At 40.5% G+C, this 23,912-nt stretch overlaps 1 protein-coding gene across 1 annotated transcript; it reads left to right on the plus strand.

Moving 5' to 3' along the window:
• The first annotated feature begins 17,879 nt into the window (after nucleotides 1–17,879).
• LOC147608890 (uncharacterized) lies at nucleotides 17,880–22,609 on the plus strand. The gene is made up of 5 exons (XM_086788227.1): nucleotides 17,880–19,035; nucleotides 19,538–19,608; nucleotides 21,731–21,836; nucleotides 21,939–22,071; nucleotides 22,162–22,609. The coding sequence occupies exons 1-5, from the start codon at nucleotides 18,812–18,814 to the stop codon at nucleotides 22,354–22,356; spliced, it is 729 nt and encodes a 242-aa protein (XP_086644353.1). The 5' UTR covers nucleotides 17,880–18,811; the 3' UTR covers nucleotides 22,357–22,609.
• Nucleotides 22,610–23,912: the final 1,303 nt, after the last annotated feature.

Here is a 23,912-nt window from a genome sequence, read left to right on the forward strand (position 1 = left end):
TCGTGCACCAAAGGTCCTCATCAAGGCTATGATCGAAGCCACTAGTCTTACCTTTACAACCTTACCAACTCCTTTTACTGGATACGAGGAGTTGTTTACACATGTGACTAATCCTCCTTGAGGAGTAGATTCAAGTGAGGAAAATAAATCATGCTGAGAAGTAATGTGCTTGCTAGCACCACTATCAAAGTACCTGACATGTTGATCTGTCATCACTGACATGCATACATCATGGATTAGACTCAAGTGAGGAAAATAAATCATGCTGAGAAGTAATGTGCTTGCTAGCACCACTATCAAAGTACCAGACATGTTGATCTATTACACTGACATGTATACATCACGTTGAGAAGTAATGTGCTTGCTAGCACCAGTATCAAAGTACCAAACATGTTGATCTATCACACTGACATGCATACATCATGGAGTAGACTTAAGTGAAGAAAATAAATCACGCTGAGAAGTCATGTGCTTGCTAGCACCACTATCAAAGTAACAGACATGTTGATCTGTCTCACTGACATGCATACATCATGGACGGAAGGGTCATAACTATTGTGTACAATGAATGCCCAATCATCATGTGCATAGTTTGCTGACTCCTTCTTTTCAGCACTTGGTGCTAATGTATCAACCAACCACAGCCATGTCTGACTCTTTCTTCTTCTCCTTTTCCAACCTTTTTTTACATTTATTGATATAATGGTTTGGCTTTCAAGACAATAGTTACATTTGGCTTTCTTCTTAGACTTATCACCCCCTTCTTGACATCCTTTCCAGAAGATTGGGGTGATTCTACCTTTGGCTTATAGCCTCCCCAAGAAAAGGCTTTACCTTTAACTTTTTGACTGGCAAATGCCTGATCTCCCACATGCATACTAGTTTAATTTTGTTGAGCATTTCTCTTCTTGTAAGATGACTGCAAAACCAATTTATTAAAAGTAAAGGCGATTGGGTTACCCTTCATCATGAGCCAAAGTGGATGCAAAACCTTGGTATGAATTTGGTAGAGTTGTGAGAACAATAGAACTGTCATGATAGGCCCAATCAATACATGCCAACTGCTCCCTGCAATCTTTAATCCTTGTGAGAAACTCATCTACCATTAAATCTCCCTCATTTATATTCTTAGACTCTAACTGCTTATGCAAGTAAGCCACTCTCGTGTCTCATTACACACCTAGTAAAGTGCAACAAAGAATATTCAACACATGTACATCCTTGTCATCCCACCTCACCTAGCTTGTTTTCCTATGGGAGGTGTGAAGGCAGATGCCACAGTTACATCAAAACTTGTATCACCATCCAAAGTACCTATACTATGATGTTGTGCTAGCGAGGTAGGGTGTGCCAACAAGAACAGCATTCCAAAGGCCTTTTGTGGCGACCAATACATGGTGTATCATATAGGACCACAATGGGTAGTTGGTTCCGTCAAGCTTATCCTCATAGGAAAGCATCCTAAATACATCATTGCCTACCATTTCCACCTGTAAATAACTGACACATAATGTAAATATCCCAACTACTTAATAGGTACTTTCAATGCTCACTGAATGCAACTGATACATGACTGCTAGTAGAAAACTGAATGCTCACTGAATGCAATCGATACATGATTGCTAGTAGAAAACTGCTGACAATGGAAACCTATAAAGTGTATGAAAAATTGGAGTGTAGAGTGTGGATATGATTGTTATGGCTCACCCAAACCCCCTTGAAACACAGCCAACAAGAGATTACCTAGTGAACCGTAACTATTGTGTGAGGATCTTTTATAGGCAAATTCTACTCTTAAGGTTGGATCAAAGAAATTTAGAGAAGATAAGCATTCCTGCCCATAGATTGCTTTAAATGGTGACATCCCCATGCTCTGGTGATAAGATGTATTGTAGGCAAATTCTATTAGAGAAAGATATTGAATCCATCTTCTTGGCTCCCGCCCACAGTATGCTCTGAGAATGTCCTCACTTACTTGGTTGAATCTCTCAATTTGGCCATGAGTCTCTGAATGGTAAGCTATATTGAAGCAAAGTTGAGTACCCAAGACCTAAATAAGGATTTCCAGAACTTTGAATTGAAGTCAGAGTCCCAATCGCTGACTATCCTTTTTGGTAAACCATGAAGCTTGAAGACCTCCTTAATGAATAATCAAGAAACATCAAAAGCTTTGAAGGTTTTATTTGCCAGTATAATATGAGCTAGTTTGGTGATGAGCAAATCCACCACTACAAAAATGGAATCATATCCTCCTTGCACAGTGGGGGGAGACTTGTGATAAAATCCATACTAATGCAATCCCACTTCATTTGAGGAATATCTAAGGGTTGAAGCTTTCTAGGTATCTTTTCTCTTTCAGATTTGATTCTTTGACATGAGAGACACTTCTTCAAGTATCAAAGGACATCATTCTTCAAGCCTGACCAATGATAGCTCCTCCTTAGAGCATTCAAGGTCTTTGCATAGCCTGGGTGCCCTGTGACAACGAGGCTATCATGAGCTTCATGGAGGATTAACTTCTTTAGGGATGGGTCCTTAGGAATACATACGCTGTGAGGCACCCATCATGGGTGAAGTAACCCTTGATAATTTTTCTCTTTCTCTGAAGTTCCCCCTTCTTTGATTCAGTTCACCATCCTTTGGTCAGGATCATGAAATGAGACTTCTTTCACCTTGATCAGTATGGGATCATTTGGCATAGAAATTGCACTCAAGAAAGATTTGCGGCTAAGTGCATCTTCTACCACATTATCCTTCTCAGGGTGGAATTTGATGTTGAAGTCATATTCTTGTAGAATTTCAACCCATCTTCTCTGCCTCATATTGAGGTTAGGCTGGGTGAAGATCCACTTTAGACTCATGTGGTCGGGAACTTGTGCCCCAAGAGGTAATGTCTCCATAACTTGAGGCAATGAATAACTAATAAGAGTTCCAAATCATGGGTGGCATAGTTGGCCTCATATTGCTTCAGCTTGCAACAAGAAGTATAAGCCATCGATCTTTCTTCTTGGTTTAAGACACCACCAAGTGCTAGACTACTGACATCAGTAACCACCTCAAATTCCCTGGTGAAATCGGGAAGTTTTAGGACTGGTGTTGAGGTAATGATGGCTTTGATCTCAAAGCTGACTTGATGGATTAGCAACCACACTATTTTGCAATCCTTCTTAAGAAGATCGGTCAAGGGTGAAGCTACCAGGGAGTAATCTTTGATGAAGATCATGTACCATCATGTGATTCCCAAAAATCCACAAGCTTTACGAATTTAATTAGGGGGTAGCCATTCCAGTGTATCTTTGACCTTGGCGGGATTTACTGAGATACCATCTTGGGAGACAATGAATCCAAGATACTAAAAAAGGTACATTTACTTTTCTTACCATAGAGTTTATGTCTACGCAGCAAGTGCATAACTCTATGCACATGCTCCTCATGCTCATCCACTGACTTGGAGTAGACTATAATGTCATAAAAAAAGACAACAAATTCATCCAAGTAGGGACGGAATAGGCATTTGAAAGTTGGAAGAGCATTGGTTAACCCGAATGACATCACAATAAACTCATAGTGGCCATAACGGGTATTGAAAGTTGTCTTGGATATATCTTCTTCCTTGACTTTGATCTGATAGTAGCCAAACCTTAAATCTATCTTAGAGAAAACCTTGGCCCCATGAAGCTCATCGATGCGAGGGATAGGGTACTTGTTCTTGATAGTGACTTGATTTTGCCCTCGATAATCTATGCAGAGATGAAGAGTGCCATCCTTCTTCTTTTGGAAAAGAACGGGTGCTTCCCAACACAAGGAGAGCTGCTGGGGCATACAAATCCTTGCTCAATGAGTTGGCAAAGTTTCTCTTTCAGCTCAATGGCTTCAGGGAGAGACATCTTATAGGGTCTTTTGGAGACAGATTGAGCACCAGGAATTAGCTTGATGTCATGGTCGACTTCTCGAGGGGGTAGTAGTCCTGTAAGCTCATTTTAGGAAAGATGTCAAAGAATTCTTGGAGCCAAGAGGGTTCTGGTTCTTTATTGGGTTTAACAGCTTTGTTGATCTTGACAAGGAAAACTTGTTGTCCCTTACGTGCTTCCTTGAGAAAATGTTTTTCTTTGACTACCCTAGACTTGGGTTTACATGTCTTCCCCTGAACTAGTACTACTTGGCCGTACTCATTTTTAAAAGTGATACTCCCCTGGTTATAGTGAATACTAGAATTGTTTGAGACTAACCACTCCATCCCAAGGATCCCATCATAAATGCCTAATGGTAGGACTAAAATGGCCATGAGTTTGTTCACCACCCACCAATTCAAAATTAAGGTTTCCTACATAGTGGTGAGATACTACTTCCTTCCCATTAGCTAGCTCTACAACCATTTTTCTAGTTGGTTTTTGATCCAAGTTTAATTTTCATAAACACCTTGGAGAAAGAAACGAATGGTTACTGCTACAATCAATCAATCAAAAGCTGGAATGGCTTACCATGATGAGAGTAGCTAGGGTTTGAATAACACCAAATTTCTCATTAGGACCTGATGCTTTACTACCGCATGGATGGTGGCATGCTCTTCTTCGGCCTTTTCCAAAGTTGGTTCTTCATTAATAGCACAGGCATGGGCAATTGCCACGTGACCTCTACCACATCCACCACCTCTTGCACCTTGGCGGGTGGGGGTTCCATGGCCCTGATTTACTTAACCACTTTGAGGAAAGGATGTTGCAAGCTTGGGGCAATTGGCTTTAAAGTGTCAGGGCTCATTGCAATGGAAATACACATTGTCAAGGGCCTCTCTAGTAAAAGCAGTATATGTGCAGGAAACAAAGAGGTTGGTTGGCCGCCCTCGATTGTAGTTGGGAGTATTTGGTTGGATTCAGGGTGAGATCTCTTCTGGGGCCTATCTTTGCCAGACTTCAGTTCCTTCACAAGAGGTTTGGCTCATATGAGAGCATCTTGCAATGTACTCGGCCTCATTGCTTTGAGGCAGGAATCCAAAGGTTCATTCAAGCCTTGGCAGAAGCGGGCTACTTATTGGGACGTAGTCATGGGTGGGGCATATTTTCAAAGAGTGATGAACTTAGAGTAGTACTCATCTAGAGTTAAGTTGAGTTGCTTCAGGCTAAAGAACTCATTCACCTTGATAGACTCACGAGATGGAGGAAGATAATTCTCCTTCATAGCTTGTTTAATGACATCCCGGGTTTGGGAGTGTTTGGTGACTTCCTTATTGCGGCACCATTGCTTCCACTAGAGCTTAGCGTCCCTAGTGAGGCAAAACCGTGCAAGCATGGATTAGTTCGCAGCTCCAGTATAGGTGGCGGCTAAGAAGTAATCATCCATTTCTTCAATCCATACCTTAACATCCTTCTCCCTAAAATGAGACTCAATTCTGTTATGGTACGATAGATGAAGTAAATCCCAAAAAAAAAATTTGTTCTATGGAAAAGAATCAACGGTTGTGCCTCTCAATGAGGAAAAAAGCGTTGGTCTCTATGATCCAAGTGCAAGTCTTTTCCTTGATCTGACTATGGGACTTTTACGGGTTCGGTCAGATCAGTTCAGTTAGTTAAGACTCTTGACTGCGTTAGAGTAAAAATATCCTGGAGGAATCGCCCGTGCTTTCCAGGCGAGGGAAGTTTTTTCGGGTTCGGTTTTGGAAGAACCGAGGGATTAGTCTCTTGTCCGGATATACGTGGGCGAGGCCCCGAGTGAGGGACCCTGCCCTGTACAAGAAGTGCTACTTCTGTGCTAGCACCCCAGAATTCATTGCGCGGTGGGGACAAGGATCTTTCAGAAGCCAGGGTCCCAGAATTCAGAGACATACTCCTTCAGTCCCAATCAGGGTCTCCCACGCCAGAATCAAGGCAACCTCAGAAGAGCGCCAGCTCAGCCTGCAGCCTCCATGCAAAGAAGTCTCCGAACACCCTCCCAGAATTGGGGTAACCAAAAAGAGAGTTCCACCACCTCAGACTGCAGCAGCTAGAGCTGTCACTATAGCTGATGAAGTGGAGGAAAAAAAAGGACAGATCTATGCAGCAATAGAGCATCAGGGGAATAACCGTCAATTTTCAGTCCTCCAGACTCCAGTAGAGTACCAGGGTAAGCAATTCAAGCTTTTGATTGATTCAAGCAGCACTCATTCTTTTATTTCCCCAGGATGTCTGCGTAAATTAGTCCTAAATCAAAAATCAGGGAAACCTATGCAAGTGGAATTGGCAAGTGGAAAGATTCTTTTCACACACCTTGAGACAGACTTTATTCAATTTAGCCTAGATGGGGACGTAATAGAGTGCCAATTCAGAGTCCTACCCTTGGGAATCTATGATGGAATCCTTGGAATGGCTTTGCTCCGTAAGAATCAAGCTGATATTCATTGTCACAAAGGAACCATCTCTTTCCTTGACCTTCACGGGAATAAAGTTTAAGGAACTGGAATTTCCAAATCCCCAGTGCTACAATTAGTCAAGGCTTCCAAATTATTAAAAGGGCTCAGAAAGAGGCAAGCTGTTTATGTCGTTAAGATGAATCCAGTAGACATAAATGCAAGGCTAAAGAACCACAGTGTTTAAGTGAGTATGCAGATGTGTTCCCTGCAGACCTGACTGAGATGCCTTCGTCTCGCGAAGTAGATCATGAGATCGAGTTAACCCCCGGAGCTCAGCCAGTAGCCCAGCGTGCATACAAAATGCCAGTCCCTGAAGCCATAGAACTAAAGGAGCAGTTAAGACAACTGTTAGAGGAGGGATTCGTCAGACCCAGTGTCTCACATTGGGGAGCGCCCATTCTCTTTCAAAAGAAGAAAGATGGAACGTTAAGAATCTGTATTGACTACAGAGGATTAAATCAATTAACAATTAAAAATAGCTATCCTATTCCTAGGATTGATGAACTTTTGGATCAATTAAGTGGGACCCAAATGTTCACAAAGATAGATCTCAAATTCGGGTACTACCAGATCAGAATCAAGGAACAGGACATCCCGAAGACAACATTCAATACTCGCTATGGGCATTATGAGTTCACAGTCATGCCGTTTGGATTGACTAATGCCCCGGCGACATTTAATCGTCTTATGTAGGATATTCTCATAGAATACTTAGATGATTTTGTTCTTGTCTTCTTTGATGATATCTTGGTATACTCAAAGAATGCTTAAGATCACGAAGATCATGTGCGCAAGGTCCTGAAAATCCTAAGGAAACACCAACTCTTTGCAAAAAAGAGCAAGTGTTCTTTCTCTGTTGACCAGGTGGAATACTTGGGATTCATAGTATCAAAGGATGGGATTTCTCCTGACCCCGCAAAGATCCAAGCAGTCGTAGAATGGCTAGAACCCAAGACAGTAAAGGAAGTCAAAGGATTCATAGGATTAATCGGATGGTATAGGATCTTTATACCTAGGTATGCCTAGATAGCATCCCCTTTAACTAACCTTCTCAAGAAGAGTCCACTTTTTCAGTGGACTGCAATGTGTCAAAGTGCCTTTGATAAGCTGAAGACAGCCTTGGTAACCAACCCTGTCCTTAAGTTGCCAGATTTTACCAAACCCTTTGAGGTAGTTACTGCTGATGCCAGTGGGTTTGCCTTAGGCGGTGCTCTTATGCAGGAAGGTCATGCAGTGGCCTATGAATCCAGAAAACTCAGAACACATGAGAGAAATTATGCCGTTCATAAGACTTGGAGTTACTCTCAATAGTTTATGCTCTGAAGTTGTGGAGACATTATCTTTTGGGACAAAGGTTCACCTTGATGACAGATCATCAAAGTCTAAAGTGGATCTTCACCCAAAGGGATCTCAACATGTGTCAAAGGAGATGGATGCAGACCCTGTAGGAATTCGATTTTGAAATTAAGTATCAACCGGGGAAAGAAAATGTGGTTGCAAATGCGCTTAGCAGAAAATCCTCCTTGCTTGCAATTACAATGGTGTCAAATCCATTGATCAGTGAAGCAAAGGAGAAAATCATGCAGGACAAATTCTTTGCCTCTATTGCTAGCCTTCTGAGATGATACAGGAAAGCAAGACTCCTCAGGAAATGAGTTGAGTTCTTGGGTACAAATTGGATGAAGGATGCATGTATTATAATAATCGGCTATGTATTCCCAATGATGACGGAATAAAGGGAAGAATTCTTAGAGAAGCCCATGATAGCCTGATAGCTCGACATCCAGGGTTTATAAAAACCTATATGTATGTGAAGAAAAGCTTCTTCTGGCCAGGACTCAAAAAGGATGTACTTGATCATGTGCGAAAATGCTTAATGAGGCAGACAGAGTCAAGATGCCAGGGAAACTGGAGCCTCTAGACATTCCACATATGAAGTGGGAATGTATCAGTATGGACTTTCTCACTGGATTATCTTCAGTGCAATTAGGTTACAACTCCATTTTTGTGGTAGTTGATGACAGGCTAACCAAAGTTGCCCATCTGATTCTAGTGAAAGAAACATACATTGTAGTGGATGTTGCCAGAGTTTTCCTTAAAGAGATCTTCAGATTGCATGGCTTACCCAGGAGGATAGTAAGTGACAGAGATCCCAAATTCACATCGAAATTCTGGACTGCATTCTTCGAAGCAGTAGGAACTTTCTTGGATCTCAGCACAGCCTATCACCCCAAAACAGATGGCCAAACTGAAAGAGTGAACTAGGTAATAGAAGATATCCTTCGGTCATGCTCCGGTAGGGAACCCAAGAAGTGGTTAAACCATTTGCATCTGGTCTAATTTGCTTACAATGCTTCTTATCACATTGAAGCATTGGGATGAGTCCTTTCAAAGCTTTGTATGGGCAAGATTGCCTTACACCGTTGACTTGGTCTGACTCATTGATCAGAGTCGAAATGTCCAGACAAATGCTTGATGACATGGACCAACAAATGCAATCAATCCGTAAAGATATAAAGGCAGCCCAAAATAGGCAAAAGCAGTATGCAAATAAAAAGAGGTGAGAGAGAGAGTTTGAAGAATTATATATGGTCTTCATTCGAGTATGACCAAAGAGAAGTTCCTTATCTTTAGGGAAGTATAAGAAGCTCTCTCCCAGATACTGTAGGCCATATGCTGTTATAAAGAAAGTGGGCGATCTAGCCTACAAACTTCTTCTACCTCCCCATCTCAAGGTACATGATGTATTCCATGTCAGTTTGCTTAAGAAATATATACCCAGCCCAAGTCACGTGCTTGATGATGAACAATTGATTTCTCCAACTCAAGGCCAGATGGTACTCCAACCTGAGGAAATTGAGGACATCTCGCGTTTTTCAAGTGGGAGAGGATATAAGATTCCTCCTCAGCCTGAATAATGAATAGGCTCTACTTCAATCCCCTGTAATCATTCTTTGTTTTTGAATACAAGAAAATATTATTTTTCCTTGTTTTTGCCTAGTGAAATAAAAAATTCTAGAGAGTGGTAATTCAATATTGAGATGTTTTTGGATAAACAAATTCTCCTAATATCAAAAATATGTTTTTTTGAAACAGAAAATCAAAAAAAATTCCAAGGTGCATTAGGAAACAATTAAAAATGATTTAAAAGACCTTAGCCTAAGGGTTAAGATTTTCTGAAATTTTTGGATTATGGTCCAATTAAGGTTCCTATGGGCCAATAAGGTTAATCCAAGTGTTGGGATAAGATAAATCCAATGAATAAAAGCAAATACCCAAAAAAATAAGTAAATGCCCACATAAGATGAAGAGTTGACTGAGTACAAGATTTATTAGTTAAAAACTATGAGATATTACTAAAAAAAAATGAGATATTTTAGAGTAATCATACAATTTTGACACCTTGGTAAGGAAAGGGGGAGACTTCAAGGAGGCGCCTATTCCACACATGTGAATGAGTTTTTAATTCAAAAATATTAAGATATTTTTATCTCTCCTCTCTCCTAGATCAAACCAAATCAAAAAGGGAGCCAAACTGGTCCAAATCTTGTCCAAATTCAGCCAAACTGAAGCTGGAAAATTCTAGAACTTAGTTGGACTCAGTTAGTGGCCTCCCTCACCTATAAATAGACCCTCGTTCTTTTGTATTCTCATCTGTGAACTAGACCATGCCAATATTACATTAGAATAAGCATATTTTCTATTATCCCCTAAAAATCCTCTACAATTTGGAGAGATTGGAGCTTCTCTCTCTCTTCAACCTTCCTTGGAGCTTTCCTCTCAACATACTAACCAATTGATTGGTTGGGGGCCTCTTCTGAGAATAGAGAAGCAAGCAAAACAAGAGGTAAGATGTGACTTTATGGTTTTTTCTTTAATCTTCTAAATGTTTTTCACTTCTCAACCCCTCTCAAGTTTGAGAAGTATTCGAATGAATGGTTTTTCAATGCAAATGAAGCTCTCTAATGAATTCTAATGATTAATCACAAAAAGTTTACATTTATGCTTAATTAGGATATTTTTTTAAGTATATCTCCCCCCCCCAAAGAATGGTCATTCCTATGGACCAATTCTCTATTCAAATGATGCTTCTCATGGAACAATTCTCAATTCTAAAATCAAACTCTATGCTAGTAAAGCTAGAGGCTAAAGAAATGGCTTTTTAATGCTTTTATGTTACATAAATTATGATAAAATTATGATTTAGATCCATAAATTGGATTTAGATCTACCTGTTGTCCACTTGATGAGGCTTGTGGATGGTATGAAGCCATGCATCGGTAAGGTATATGAGGCTATGGACAGCATGATAGAGAAGCTGAGGGATTTGGAGCTAGATGAGGAAAGGTACGAGGAGATCCGTGCCCTATGTGTGCGTACATGGAACTCCTACTCCTCTCCTTTGCATGCAGCAGCCTATGTGGTGGACCCTGAGTTTCAGGGTATAGGACGCAGAGGTGAGCAAGCTATGGAGACTTGTCTTGACTCGACTTGTGCCTGACCCAAATGTTAGGCGGAAGATCCGTGACCAGTTGTCCAGGTATAGGAGCTTTCAGGGCTCTTATGGAGACATGGATGCACAGGATGATCGCTTCAAAGTTGGGGCTGCTTTGTGGTGGGAAGATTTTGGTTCGGATTCTTCGCATTCTCAGCCAGACAGTGAGTTCCTCTTGCCTAGAGCAACTTTGGAGCTCATACAGTCACATTGCATCGAAGAAGAGGAACCGTCTTGGGGTGGAACGGGCAAACGTTTCCAATTACTTTTACCACAATAAATCAATCCAAGAAACACATGCAAATAACAAAATGTATGCAAATATACCTTCAATTACTTTCACCACAATAGGCCAATCCAAGAAACACATGAAAAACACAAATGTATGCTAATACTTGAAAATTATCAGTAATAGCAGCGGAGCTATGGCAAAATTTATCGTTTTTATGCATAATGTGAAAAGAGGACTTCCTACCATATTCTAGGATTAGTCATCCTATGTTAAATGAATAATTCTCATCATATCCATGGAAAATTAATTTATCGTTTTTATGCATAATGTGAAAAGAGGACTTCCTACCATATTCTAGGATTAGTCATCCTATGTTAAATGAATAATTCTCATCATATCCATGGAAAATTAATTTTTAATATTTATACATAAATAGTTAATTAAAGAAAAAGAGAAATTTTTAGTAATTTTATTTTTATGATAAAAGAGGAACTCCCATGATAATGGAGATCCATGTATTTTCAATGGAGAAAGAGAAAAATAGGTATATTAAAATAATGAATATTTTTATTAAAGATAAATTTTAGATAAATTATTTTTATGCATGAATAAATTTAAATGATGAAAGAGGACTTTTCATCATATTTGGAATTCAATCATTTAAATGGAAAAAGTAAAATTCTTGTCATATTTAAATTAATGGATATTTTTATTTAATTTTTAAGAGAATTTTTAGTTAAAATTATTTTATGCATGTATAAATTTAAATGATAAAAGAAGAATTCCCATCATATTTGGAATTCAATCATTTAAATGGAAAAAGAGGAATTCTTGGTATATTTGGAATATTGAATATTTTTATTTAATTTAAAGAGGAATTTTAGATAGATTTAATTTATGAATAAAAGAGGAATTCCCATGACATTTGGATTGCACTCATTAAATGAGAAAAAGAGGGATTTCAAGCTTATTAAAAAAAATAGATATTGGTATTTAGTTAAAAAAAATTTTAATGATATTTAAGTAAAGAAAGAATTGAAATTAATTTTTGGTGTCAAAAGATGAAATTTCACCATAATTCTACCTAGGGAATTAAGGTTGAGAAATTAAATGGTAGAAAGAATATCTTTAGATATTTTATGTGGTTAAATCACTAAATTGGTATTTACCCAAAAAATAGATGTTTATCTGAAAAAAATCCTTGTTAGAACTAAACCGAATGATTAGACTACGAGAGGGACGGACAATAAACCTACTTGTCCATTTCTCGATCTGAATTAAGCAAAAACTTCGTGACCGATTCCTTCCTAAATACAAAGAATAGACTACCGTTGAACTAAACTAGTTTTCCTTTGACCGAAATCACCAAGAATCTAGTTGGACAATCAGTTAAATGATGGGTAGATTACCCTGATGAGAGATCAAGGATTCTCATTACGAAATTGGGAATTAAGGAAAAAGGGGTTTTGTGGAACCAATCTCAAACTGGGAATTTTACTTGCATAGAACCCCTATTTTTCATTTAAAGGACTGTTTTACGCCAGAATGCTGGAGGAAGCATTTGGCATGTGTTTTACTAAGAGGAGGTTCGTTGCAACAGCTGTTGGCGGGGACTTGTCGAGGGACGTCGCTCGCGGGGGCAAAGCCTGTCGAGGTCTTGACCAGCCTCGGTACGGTTAAAATGGTGTACTTCCGGTACGATGGGCGGGGACTGACAAAGCGGTCCCTGAGTGAAGTGCTAGGACACCTAAGTAGGATCCTAGAGGGTTCTGACCAGGTGATGCACGGGCTCGCGGTTGCTAGGACACCCATGCGTGCGTCGAGGAAGATTCGGATGGACTAAAAAGAATGACTATTGTGAATCAAATTTTGATATTGGATCTCGTTGGTTGGCCAGCTGGTCTTCAACGGAGAGTCCAGAGGACACATTTGTAATACAATGGACTCAGAATTTTGGAGGATGGATGATGATCAATAATACTGGATCTCGTTGGTTGGCCAGCTGGTCTTCAACGGAGAGTCCAGAGGACACATTTGTGATACAATGGACTGAGAATTTTGGAGGATGGATGATGATCAATAATATTATGATTTTCATTGAAGGATTGTTTTAAAGACAGTCGAATCTGTTTATAAATGGCAATTTGATATCGGGTGTGTACGTGGTATGCCTACTTTAAATTTTGCTTGAAAGCCTACTAGGGGACTTGGGAACTCTTTTCCTCGGTACTTGGGCAAAACATAACCAAATCTTTATAAAGGAATCCCACCAATACAGTAGTCGGGTGGTTGGCTAACCCATGGGCCAGGCTGGATCGGGGGATTCCTGAGAAACAATTAAGATATGATTAGTTACGTTAGTTAGATTAAGTCCCGAGAAGACCCTTGTTCTATGGGAGGGAATTAACGGCGGTTGTGCCTCGTTAAAGGAGGAAAAAAGCGGAGATTCTATAGACCATTTTGATTTGACCATGTGACTTCAGGTTCGGTCGGATCAGTTTAATGTTAAGACTTTGACTCGTTAGATTAATTCCCCTGTTAGAAGATTTTCCCATGGTGGAATCACCCGTGCCTTCTGGGTGAGGGAAGTTTTTCCGGGCTCGGTTTCGGAGGAACCACCGAGCTAGTCTCTTGTCCGGACATCCGCGGCCAAGGCCCCGAGTGTGGATCCTCGCCCCACGCGAGAGGCTGACGCTGCTTTCGTTGCCAGCACCCTCAGAGGGGGCACCGCGGCGGAGGGGGCAAGGGTCTCACAGTAGGAGAGGTAGACTATGGATTGTATTGTGTTCCATAATAGCTACTCGGTTAGTGGTTAAGACTTGCATTACTTGGTCATACACCCAACGGTTCTATGGTATATGGTTCCCTTCTATGGTCACGCAACTGTTTCGTTTAGGGGTACCCATAAACCAGAATAAGCAAATCATTATCAACTTCTCGATCCAAAGAATCTGCTTCAAATCGATGTTGAGATTCCCAATTCGGTCTGCTCAGATGATGAAGTACCTTGACCCACGATTCCAAAAGTGGTCTCTACCCCATCCTCTTTGGATACAAGAGGGATGAGGGAGGGACAACTTCTTGAGTATTTGCATCATTCTATCATGGAATTCGAAATTCGAGGAATGACAAGCTGTCTCGAAGATACATTGGAAGACTAGGAATCTAGAGTAAGCATCTTCCTCCTCCTATAATCATTCATTCACTAATCAAGTTGTACTAGTAAGGTATTTTATCAAGCAACATCTAATTGAGGTAAAACCTATACTTCAAAATAACCCTAAATAACAAACCCTAGGAACTAAAACTCTGCTCTAATACCAATTGTAAGGTCCCCAACCTAAAAAGGGGAATCCTTAAGATAGTCTACTAAGCCTTTAAAAGAATTTCCTAGTCATCTGACACCTCGACCGTGTAGAGATACGAGGATATGACTACTAGGTAAGACCTAGCTCTATCTTGCAAGGGCGTGGTCTCCTAAATAGTTCTATAGAGCAATCGACCTAATTTGGGCAACCTCTATCCTTGATTCCTAGAAGCAATGCCTTTTTTTCCTAGAAGCAACCTCTATCCTTGAGACACGGTCGTTGACCTAGTCCCCTAGAATAGAATTGCCCAGGGACTTATTTACCTAGCGTATTGCAATTCATTAGATTTATTGGAAAGCTACCCGACTAATCGGGTCCACCTGTCCATAAGATGTTACAGTGAGGGCAATCCACTGTCCCACTTTCCACCCAACTCACCCGTCATTTTTGTTTTCTAATAGGATCTTACACAATGTTCATTAAAATAGCCACTTAACTTAAAATAATGATACAACAATACTAGCAAACAAAGGACTTAATTAAAAGAATAATTACAAAGGTTCAAATCCAACTATAGCTAGATCCAGGCTCTCTTATTCCATGTTTTATTTTGTGGATAATCTAGAATTCGATCATCTAGTCTCCATAGACTAGGCAATCCCTACGGGGCCATACACCTTGTTATTGGTAGCCGGCGAGAACTCAAGCCGGCCCATCGCCCTCTTAAGCTCTGTCACTTGATCCTCCCACTTGAAGGGATGTTTACGTGCTAGGGTGGGCTTATTTACCGCACTAGCATTGGCCCGTAGAACTAGGCAGCATCCATAACTCTCGCTAAACCGGCGAGTTCTAACTTCCCAATGGTAGGAGACATATCTTGGGCTGACTCTGGGCCTCGCTACTATTGCGGCCCGACTACACAAGCACAGGAAGAACAGGGTTAGCATATCAAGGCAGGGAGAAGATGTACCTGTACTTTAATTTAAGGAAGATAGCAATATAATAGTTTAACCTAATCTCATAAGATACAAGAAACCACATTATCTTTTCAAGAAAGCAATAATTCTACAAGAAAATTGATATTTTCAAAACAAGGAAAAAATATAGCATTCTTTATCTTTCTTAATTAATGCTAACATCGAGGATTAATCCAAAAACCTCTTTTTAAATTATTTTAAAGCTAACCTTGCCATTTCCTCCATCACGGACTCCCAAGGAAAGAGTTGGGGCCACGTTTGGAGCATTCCCTCTTGTGTCGTTGTCATACATGCTTCTCGGGGCAGCATTTTGGCGTCTTCAAGGAGGAGCCATACTGTCCACTCTCTCATAGCTCGCGGGAACTCAACGCTCCAGAGACGGATTGCAATTTGGAGTCCGTTTGCTCACTTTATGAGCAAAAAACTCACCTGTTGGAAACCACCTCTTAGAGCACAAGTGTGCTTGCTTAAGTAAGTCTCTTTATATGGGGGGAGAGAAGTTTAGGACACCTCCTCCACAAGACAAGAGGGTTGGCTATGAGAGCTTGGCTGGAGAGGGCTGTTGGAGAGAGCTTGGTTGGAGAGGGCTGCTCGATAGAGCTTGGAGCTGTCGAGAGAGCCTCCACGCACAGAGGCGGCTGTTGCCCATAGAGGAGGTGCCGGGGGGTTTATATAGGGGCTGGTACAAGTACGGGTATGGGTAAGGAGAGAGCAAAGAGGAGTGGAAAGGACGGTGTACGTGAAAAGCATGCGGGCTTGTGGCATGGGCCTGTAGAAAGAGTGGTGCCTGTAAGTGGGCCAAAGGTGGGATACGCATATAGCTTCTAGGGCAATGGTCGCATGGGTGTCCACATGACGGCCAGTGGAGACCATACGCTAGGGCGGCCGGTTCTTGGTTTGTGTATGGGCACCCTGGTATGTGTACAGTCCAAGGTAAGGTCCTTTTGATGCACGTTTCACGAGGCATCTTTTGGGGCGAGAATCCCTTTTTTGGGATGCCGACCTCGAAATGTGTGCCGGCGCATCTGACGGCGGCTGCCAAAATTTTTTTGGTGAAATTGTTCGAGGTGTTTTCCTGGTCACAAGGGTGCAGTCCGTTCGTCAATCGATTGTCGAATTTTTTTGGTGAAATTGTGCGAGGTGTTTTCCTCGTCGCAAAGGGTGCAATCTGTTCGTCAATTGGACACCCGGACAAGCATTACTAAGGTCGGAAGTTTACCGTAATTTAACTAAAAAATTATGTAGAGGCTTATTCCGGTGTCCATTTGAGTGTTGTAAAATCCTATATTATGGTAAAATCGTACATCAATTTCAAATTTGGACTCAAAATTTTAAGATTCCAAGTAGAAATAACTCAATTATTAAAATGTTAATTTTTACACTATAAAAAGGACCATAATTTCATCTATTAAATGGACATATATTATTATTGAAGATAGGCATGTTACATTCGAATTGACACCTCCTAAAGAGGGAAAAAGTGGCCCGACCCATTATTAGCCTATATCTACACATCATTACCATATTAATGGCTACATCGCCTTTCTTTTGCTTGAGATTGTTTTATGATTGTATCACCATGTATACATAGCTTTGAGTGTCCTTTTTTTAAGAAGAAAGAAAACTTGAAGTAACAATATGCCTCCTTAGTATATGCCTTGATACATTCCCTTGATTGGGCATTAATATAGTGCTTGGTATATGCCTTGATACACTTCTTAGATTGGGCCTTAATATAATCCTTTTTAGTGTATATATCATAGCTTATATTGATTAATTTTAGTGAAGTTTTCATCAAGGCAATCACTATTGGTTAATTTTAGTGATGTTTTCATCATCAAGGCAATCACTATTGGTTTATTTCAAGTATACATTCTTGGTGAGATTGGTCTCTATAGGAAGCTTCTTTCATGGTGATTGCAATGTGGTATCATGTAATTGTTTGGGATCATCTCCTACTATGGTTTCTCGATAGGTGCATCTAACAGACATAGGTGTGTATGGAAAGCATCGTGAGAGGTGGCCATTTTAGAAGAGTGAGCCATTCAATACAAATGTATGTAATAAGCCATTTACACACTTGTCCCTTTGTTGTGATGCCTTGTTCGCCCAATCTGTTGGCTATGTGAAAAGTGTGTCAAGGCCATTACTAGGGTGTCTAGAGGTCTTTACACACCTCGCTTGCTTGGCCTAGGTGGGAAGGAGGTAAGAGGGAGCTTGGGAAAGGGCTTGCTTGTGCAGGGGGTTGCCTGAAGGAGCACAGGGTGGCCATAATAAAAGAAACTGCCTCAATATATATTTGTTTAGACCTGTTTGAAGTCTGCATGATGCAGAAGCAACTAAGAGTCACATCCACCTATGAAATTAGCGTAGTATGGGCGCGAAAACTACTTGCTCATCCTTGGCGTTCATGTGCTAACTCCCTTGGGTGCCCGTGGGGCCTCCTAGGAGCTAGAAAATGCGTTATTAAGGCCGGCGTATGAACAGGCCCTAAGGCTGTTGCTCTTTCAAACAATTGAAGCATATTACAAAGCTCCCGACTCCCAAGGGCCTCTCTTGCGCATTTAATGCGCTCTCTCTGTCTGTCTCTCACGCACGAGGCTTCCGTGTTCTTGCTGCGTAATGATTTTTATTGACAAATGCAAGTACTCTGTTGATTGGTTTCCCCTTTTGTCTTGGCTTTCGTGCCCTGAGGTCTGCTTGCATTCTATCCAGCCGTTAGGAGCTCAGCTCTCAGGAGTCGGATTAGGGTTTGGAACAAGAGGCCTGCCAGAAATGTGGAGTACAGTGGCCATAACAAAGCTTACCGGATTAGGTTTTGGAACAAGAGGTCTGCCAGAAATGTGGATAAGTGGTTTCACAGAAGTGAACTGGTCACAGTGGCCATAACAAAGCTTACCTTCCATTTCGTATCAGGGTTCCATCCTCTACACAGAACAGACTGTCAGATCAGGGTCCAGAACAAGCTAAAGGTGGAGTAGGGTTACAAACAGAACCGAACAGATCAAAGTAGCCCTTTTGGGTTTAGGGTGTCATCCTTTATACCAAACAGGATGCGCTTCAATTTTGCGACCTGTTGTAGTGTTGTCATGGGAGGCGAATCGCAGATCCTGTCCCGTCTTATTTATTTGAATCTGGACTTTGGATTAGGGTTTTCATTCCCTGGTGGTAGTGATGAGGGTTTCAGCATCAAACGATAAGGGTCCGTCAGGGTTTCCATACATGTGAATTGTTCTCACCCTCGAGGGCTGCAAAATTGAAGAAATTTTGGCTGCATGCTTTGGGCCTATCGTGTGTTTAGGATAAACTCTTGTAACAAGAGAGATATGCTTTGGGTTCCGTATGCATGAAGAGATTATACCTCTTCATACTGTAACCCTCTAGATACCCTTATAAAATCGGAAACCCACTTCAGCTATGTCTTCTGAAACCCTGCTATCTCCCAGAGGAGAAGAATGTGAGCTTCTTGGTGAGTGCTCCTTTGATTTTCATCCCAAAGAAGGGGACTTTGTTCTCCCCCAATTGTCTGTGGAGCGCAAAAATGAGCTCATTGTCCCATCTAGAGGAGCGTGGCGACGGACCTGGATCGTGCAATGGAGCCGACAAAAAGTTGTCGATCCGTTTGTCGTGATTCTCAGAAGGTGCATCCCTCCTTGGCATTTGTGTATTTTGTCTTCATGGGTTGTATTACTTTGTATATCATACAGGTTACTTGGGTATTTTACTTGTTTCTACTTATATATATAGTATGTGGATGGTGTATGGTGTATGGCACTTGAATTTTATGTACAATGTAGTGCCCATGTATCATCTATGTTTATGTCTCTACATTTTGTTGCATGGCATGCAACTTATCTGTTCAATAGTAATCAATGGGCATGTGTGGCTAGCCTTGCTTGCTTGCATGTATCATCCCTTGTAACATGACATTGAGCTTTACTGTTCATTAGTAATCAGCAGGCATGCATGGCTTCATACCCAGGCTGCATATGCATGCAATTTTAGTGTTAATCAATATTTGATTAAGCCAACATCGCCTTTTAGTCATGGTGCTGCTGTAGCTTTTATGTAGCACTGCACTTTTCTTGCTACAGGTGAATAGTCTTGAGATCTTTCTGTAACACTATTTTTTCTTGGTTACAGGGGCTTAGAGCCAAGGCTCCTTTCACTATCATTAGCCCTGGGTCTTACATTTGGAGTCTTTCCTGTTTGCGGTAAGTAATGAAAGATCTTCTTCTTGATTTCTTCATGGTTTTGGAAGAAAGAAGGTGGGAATTTAGAATGTGAGATGTGACTATATCAAATGACAGCACTTATAATACCTCTAAGGTGTTCCTCAGTGCTTGGCACCATGGGAGATTGAGAACTTCGATGGTTTGATGCCCCTACCAGGGGGGAAATTATTTACCTCCTTTTGAATAAGTTTGCATGATGTCATGGATTTAATTAAGGACGTGGTGTATTCTCCATTTTTTTGCATTGTGCTCTTCATGAACACTGCATTACTTAAATTGTGGAGTTGATTAGAATGATGTGCTTGAGCTCCATGCTATCAGATTAAGTGTAGAAGTTAGGAGAGGGGTTGCGAACTGATTTTGAATATAGATCTTTCGGGAAACAAGTTATCACTTATTATTGTTGAAGTAGCCCAATTGTTGGTTGGCATTAGCGTTGACATTCATTCAAGGCAGTGTAGGTTACTTATTTGAGCAGCCCTTGTTTTGGTTAGAGTGGCCCTTATCCAGCGCATGCTGGCTAGATCTATTATGTACGGCCTCCTTAATGAGCAGAAGTCGCTTTGTGATTGCATGAATGCCCTGCAGATCTCAGTTTGGATAGTGGATTGTGGCTGAATGTGATAAGAGACGGGTTCGATAGGTTTGATATCCAGCCAAATAGGCTACATGCAGATTGATATTACCATATCGATTCCATTAAGAGGAGAGGGGGATATTCCCAAGACACTGTCCTGGCGTTACGGAGCTGAACAGGCAACTAAACGACCTTGGATGAATTTGAAACTTGTGGTGCTCAGACTTACAATCTCATGTTAAGTGTAATATTATCCCAATTGGGTGATGTGGTCGGTTGGTTCTAGTTGGACTCTAACGTAGGGTGGTTGACATTGGCCAACCTATTATAAAACCTCACCTAGGTACTATTCATAGATGATGTGGTCGGTTGGTTCTAGTTGGACTCAATGTAGGCTGGTTGACATAAGCCAACCTATTATACAACCTCACCTAGGTACTATACATAGATGGGTTATGCAAGTATCCATCATATCGGATAGCAATCTATGTGTGCGTGCTTGTTTCATAGTGCATAAGCCTCTGTCTCAGTGTCTTTCTAGAGTGCCATCAAAACTCTCATAAATTGGAGCTTACAGGTGGGACATGCTGGTGATCTGTCGTATTCATTGGTTTGCAACAGTATTCAGTTTTTGGTTTCGCATCTATTTTGCAAGTTGTGCCTAGTTTTATCCTATGAATATTCTTGCTATTTGTATTAACACATAGGTCGCCTTTTCTTACATGGTATCATAGCTTAGGATTTAGACAAGACTCTTTGGCTAGTTGCAGCATATTATCAGATATGGTGAAGTGGTTCAACATGTAGCTAATGCAACCTCAAGGGTTCAATTTACTACATGTAGCTCTAAAGGAAAGCTGGATGGAACTAATTACAACCTCTGGAAGTTTAAGGTGAAGGTAATCTTAGATTGTCTTCATATGAGTTGTGGGGTACTGCTGTTGTGATTGAGAGGATATTGGTGGCAATGACAGATCTGCCTGATCCAACACAGACTATTTAGCCAGATTCGATATGGCTGTTTTGGTGTGGAGAAGGGACACATACACTCTGTCATCTATAGTCAGCTATTTGAGTTAATGCACATGATTTTGTAATTTTATCTGTGCTATTGACTGTACTTGGGAATTGGGCATCTCCTTTCCTGTATTAAGTATTTCCCTATTTGCAAGTGACCAGTATACAGTGAGTTGTCTTGTCTTGAGAAGATCCTTGCTATTTGAGTTAATGCACATGATTTTGTAACTTTATCTGTGCTATTGACTGTACTTGGGAATTGGGCGTCTCCTTTCCTGTATCAAGTATTTCCATATTTTCAAGTGACCAGTACACAGTGAGTTGTCCTGACATAGTTCCTCATCATCCAAGTGTTTCTCTTGAGCATGATCCTGAATGTCTAGGCTGGGCTAGTTTTTATCATGAGAAGTTGGTACATGCTGGCTTTCAAACACAACTGATCTGAAAGTATCCTTTCTTTTGAGGTCTCTGCTTACGTATTTGATACTGTTTTTTTGGGTCTTTCAGGAGTGACTCTGCTTTTGTGTGCAATAGCTGCTGTGCTTTTGCGGTCAAATTGTCATGTGCCGACCCTTATGTTAGGGAACTTCGTGGCATCCCTATTCGAGCTAGGGTATGTTTTGCTCTTGTTTGTTTTCTGACTCAGATGCAAGGAGCATGTCTAAATGTTTTCTCGTGCTATGTGATGTTATTTGCTATTTGGGTTCATATTTAGGCTGGTAGTTCCTTTTATGCGTGTTGGAGAATTTGTCACTGGTGGAGAGCACTTCCCAATATCTTCAAGTGGAGTATGGGAAGCCATTAGTAGGCGTGAACCTCAGACATTGGTATTCGGCATGCTGCATGCTGTAAGTCTGTTTTAATTGTAAAGTACTTCCGATGCTTTACCTGTGCCTGTGTTTTCTCACTTTGTTTCTGCCCTTCATTCTGTGGTTCAGATCATTGGTTGGGCCATCTTTGCACCTGTTTCTGTTGCTGTCCTTTATATCAGTTTTCTTCCCATATTTCGATATTTGACGGCCAGGTTTGGGGCCACCACGCTGTTATTGCGTCAGTTGCCAGCCAGTGATGATGTCGTGGTGAGTCAAGCCAATGCATCGTCTTCGAATCATGACTCTGTGATCGATGTATGAGTCACCTACATCAATAATCTGCAAACCTAAGGCACACATGAAGATGCATGAGAGGTTTACCTTAACATTGCAGCAGGTCCAAAAAGGGGATTTCTCCACCTTACACAAGGCTTATCACATTCCACCTTTACACATCTACAATGAGATGTAAATACTGAGACGTTCATATTTAACCATGTCCACAAAACTCATGTATATATTACGTGGCAATTGTAACTTCTAATCTCTCAATTATCTTTTTTCTTGACTAAGATGAGAAAGTGCATGACATTGTTATGGGCATTTCTTCGGATATGGAGTGGTGTAAGTGGTTTCAAGTAGAGCCTTTACAAACAAAGTCCCCACCCATCAGAATGGTGGGGGACTGTGAGGGGGTGTGTAAGAACCTCCCTTTTCAGGGTTTTTTTCTTCTACCAATGGAGTGATCTCAGGGTTTCATTGGTGGGGGGTTATGCTCTGCAAAGCCCCCATACTCACTACTTTAACATTGGAAGCTTTGTGGCTACATGCAGTAAGTAAAGGATCGAGTAGAGTGTTCCGTTTATGAGTGGCCTGGCCTTGAAAAGTTGGAGTGCTTAAGTGGAGCTGCAAAGCATGGTAATAATAGCAAGCTATTTGTATGCTTTAGTGAGTTTTGAATCAGAAAAGCATGGAAAATGACTTGATTCTTTGCAAGCACTAGCAGAGCTTCAATTAGGACCAACACATGCCTTCCCACATATCAAATTTATAGACCATAAAAATTGAATTACGTACATTATTTCTTGGTGTGAACTGATTTGCTTTTCATCTCAAGAGTTATCTTTCCTTAAACATAGTATGACAATATGTGAGTTTGATGTAACTCGAGTGTAAACAGACGAGCCAAAAGCTAATGGTTATTGCATGCAATGTACTCACATTTAGATATATGAATCATTTCCTTTTATTATGCTCTTGAAGGTTGGGCCATTATTCCTTTCAAATGTGAAGTAAAGATTACCTCCTTTCAAAATTGTCAATGACAATTTTCATATGTAATATATATATTAGATGTTTTGTAGTCTCATGAAAGTTATTGATAGAAAACTGTGAAATTTGAAAATTTTGATTCTGGTGGATTTTATTGCTGTAAAAGTGTTAAAACGATAATATTATGGGGGTTTGAAATAGGAGCAGGAAACTCTAAGTATCAAATAATGAATCAGTGCTGGGTGAAAGTATGCATCATTTTACATTATGTTTAATCCTACTAATTAAAATAGTTTAAGAGGTAATGGAGAATTTTAGATGATGAGAAAATGAAATAAAAAAATTATGCATTAGTAGAAACAAAAGTCCATTAGAAGAGTGATGTATTTTATCATTCCACATTCTATTCCATACTACAAGTGAATGTGTAGAGATAAGAGTATCCATTATCTTACGCATACCATTTTTTTGCCATGCTAAAAGTGATGTATGGATGTATGTATATATGAGGACTAACAAACTTATTAATGATGTACTTAAAAATAGCATACTTAGCAGATTGTTGACATAAAACAAAGACTAGGTTACCTCTTGTGGTTGTATGA

Source organism: Cibotium barometz, chromosome 52, assembly GCF_041138505.1.
Source record: "Cibotium barometz isolate CiBa-2024 chromosome 52, ASM4113850v1, whole genome shotgun sequence".
Taxonomy (NCBI): Eukaryota; Viridiplantae; Streptophyta; class Polypodiopsida; order Cyatheales; family Cibotiaceae; genus Cibotium; species Cibotium barometz.

Coding starts and splice junctions, on each gene's coding strand:
- LOC147608890 (XM_086788227.1), top strand. CDS start 18,812: ATGTCTTCTGAAACCCTGCTATCTCCCAGAGGAGAAGAATGTGAGCTT. Junction 21,837..21,938: donor GCATCCCTATTCGAGCTAGG/GTATGTTTTGCT, acceptor GTTCATATTTAG/GCTGGTAGTTCCTTTTATGC. Junction 22,072..22,161: donor TATTCGGCATGCTGCATGCT/GTAAGTCTGTTT, acceptor TCTGTGGTTCAG/ATCATTGGTTGGGCCATCTT.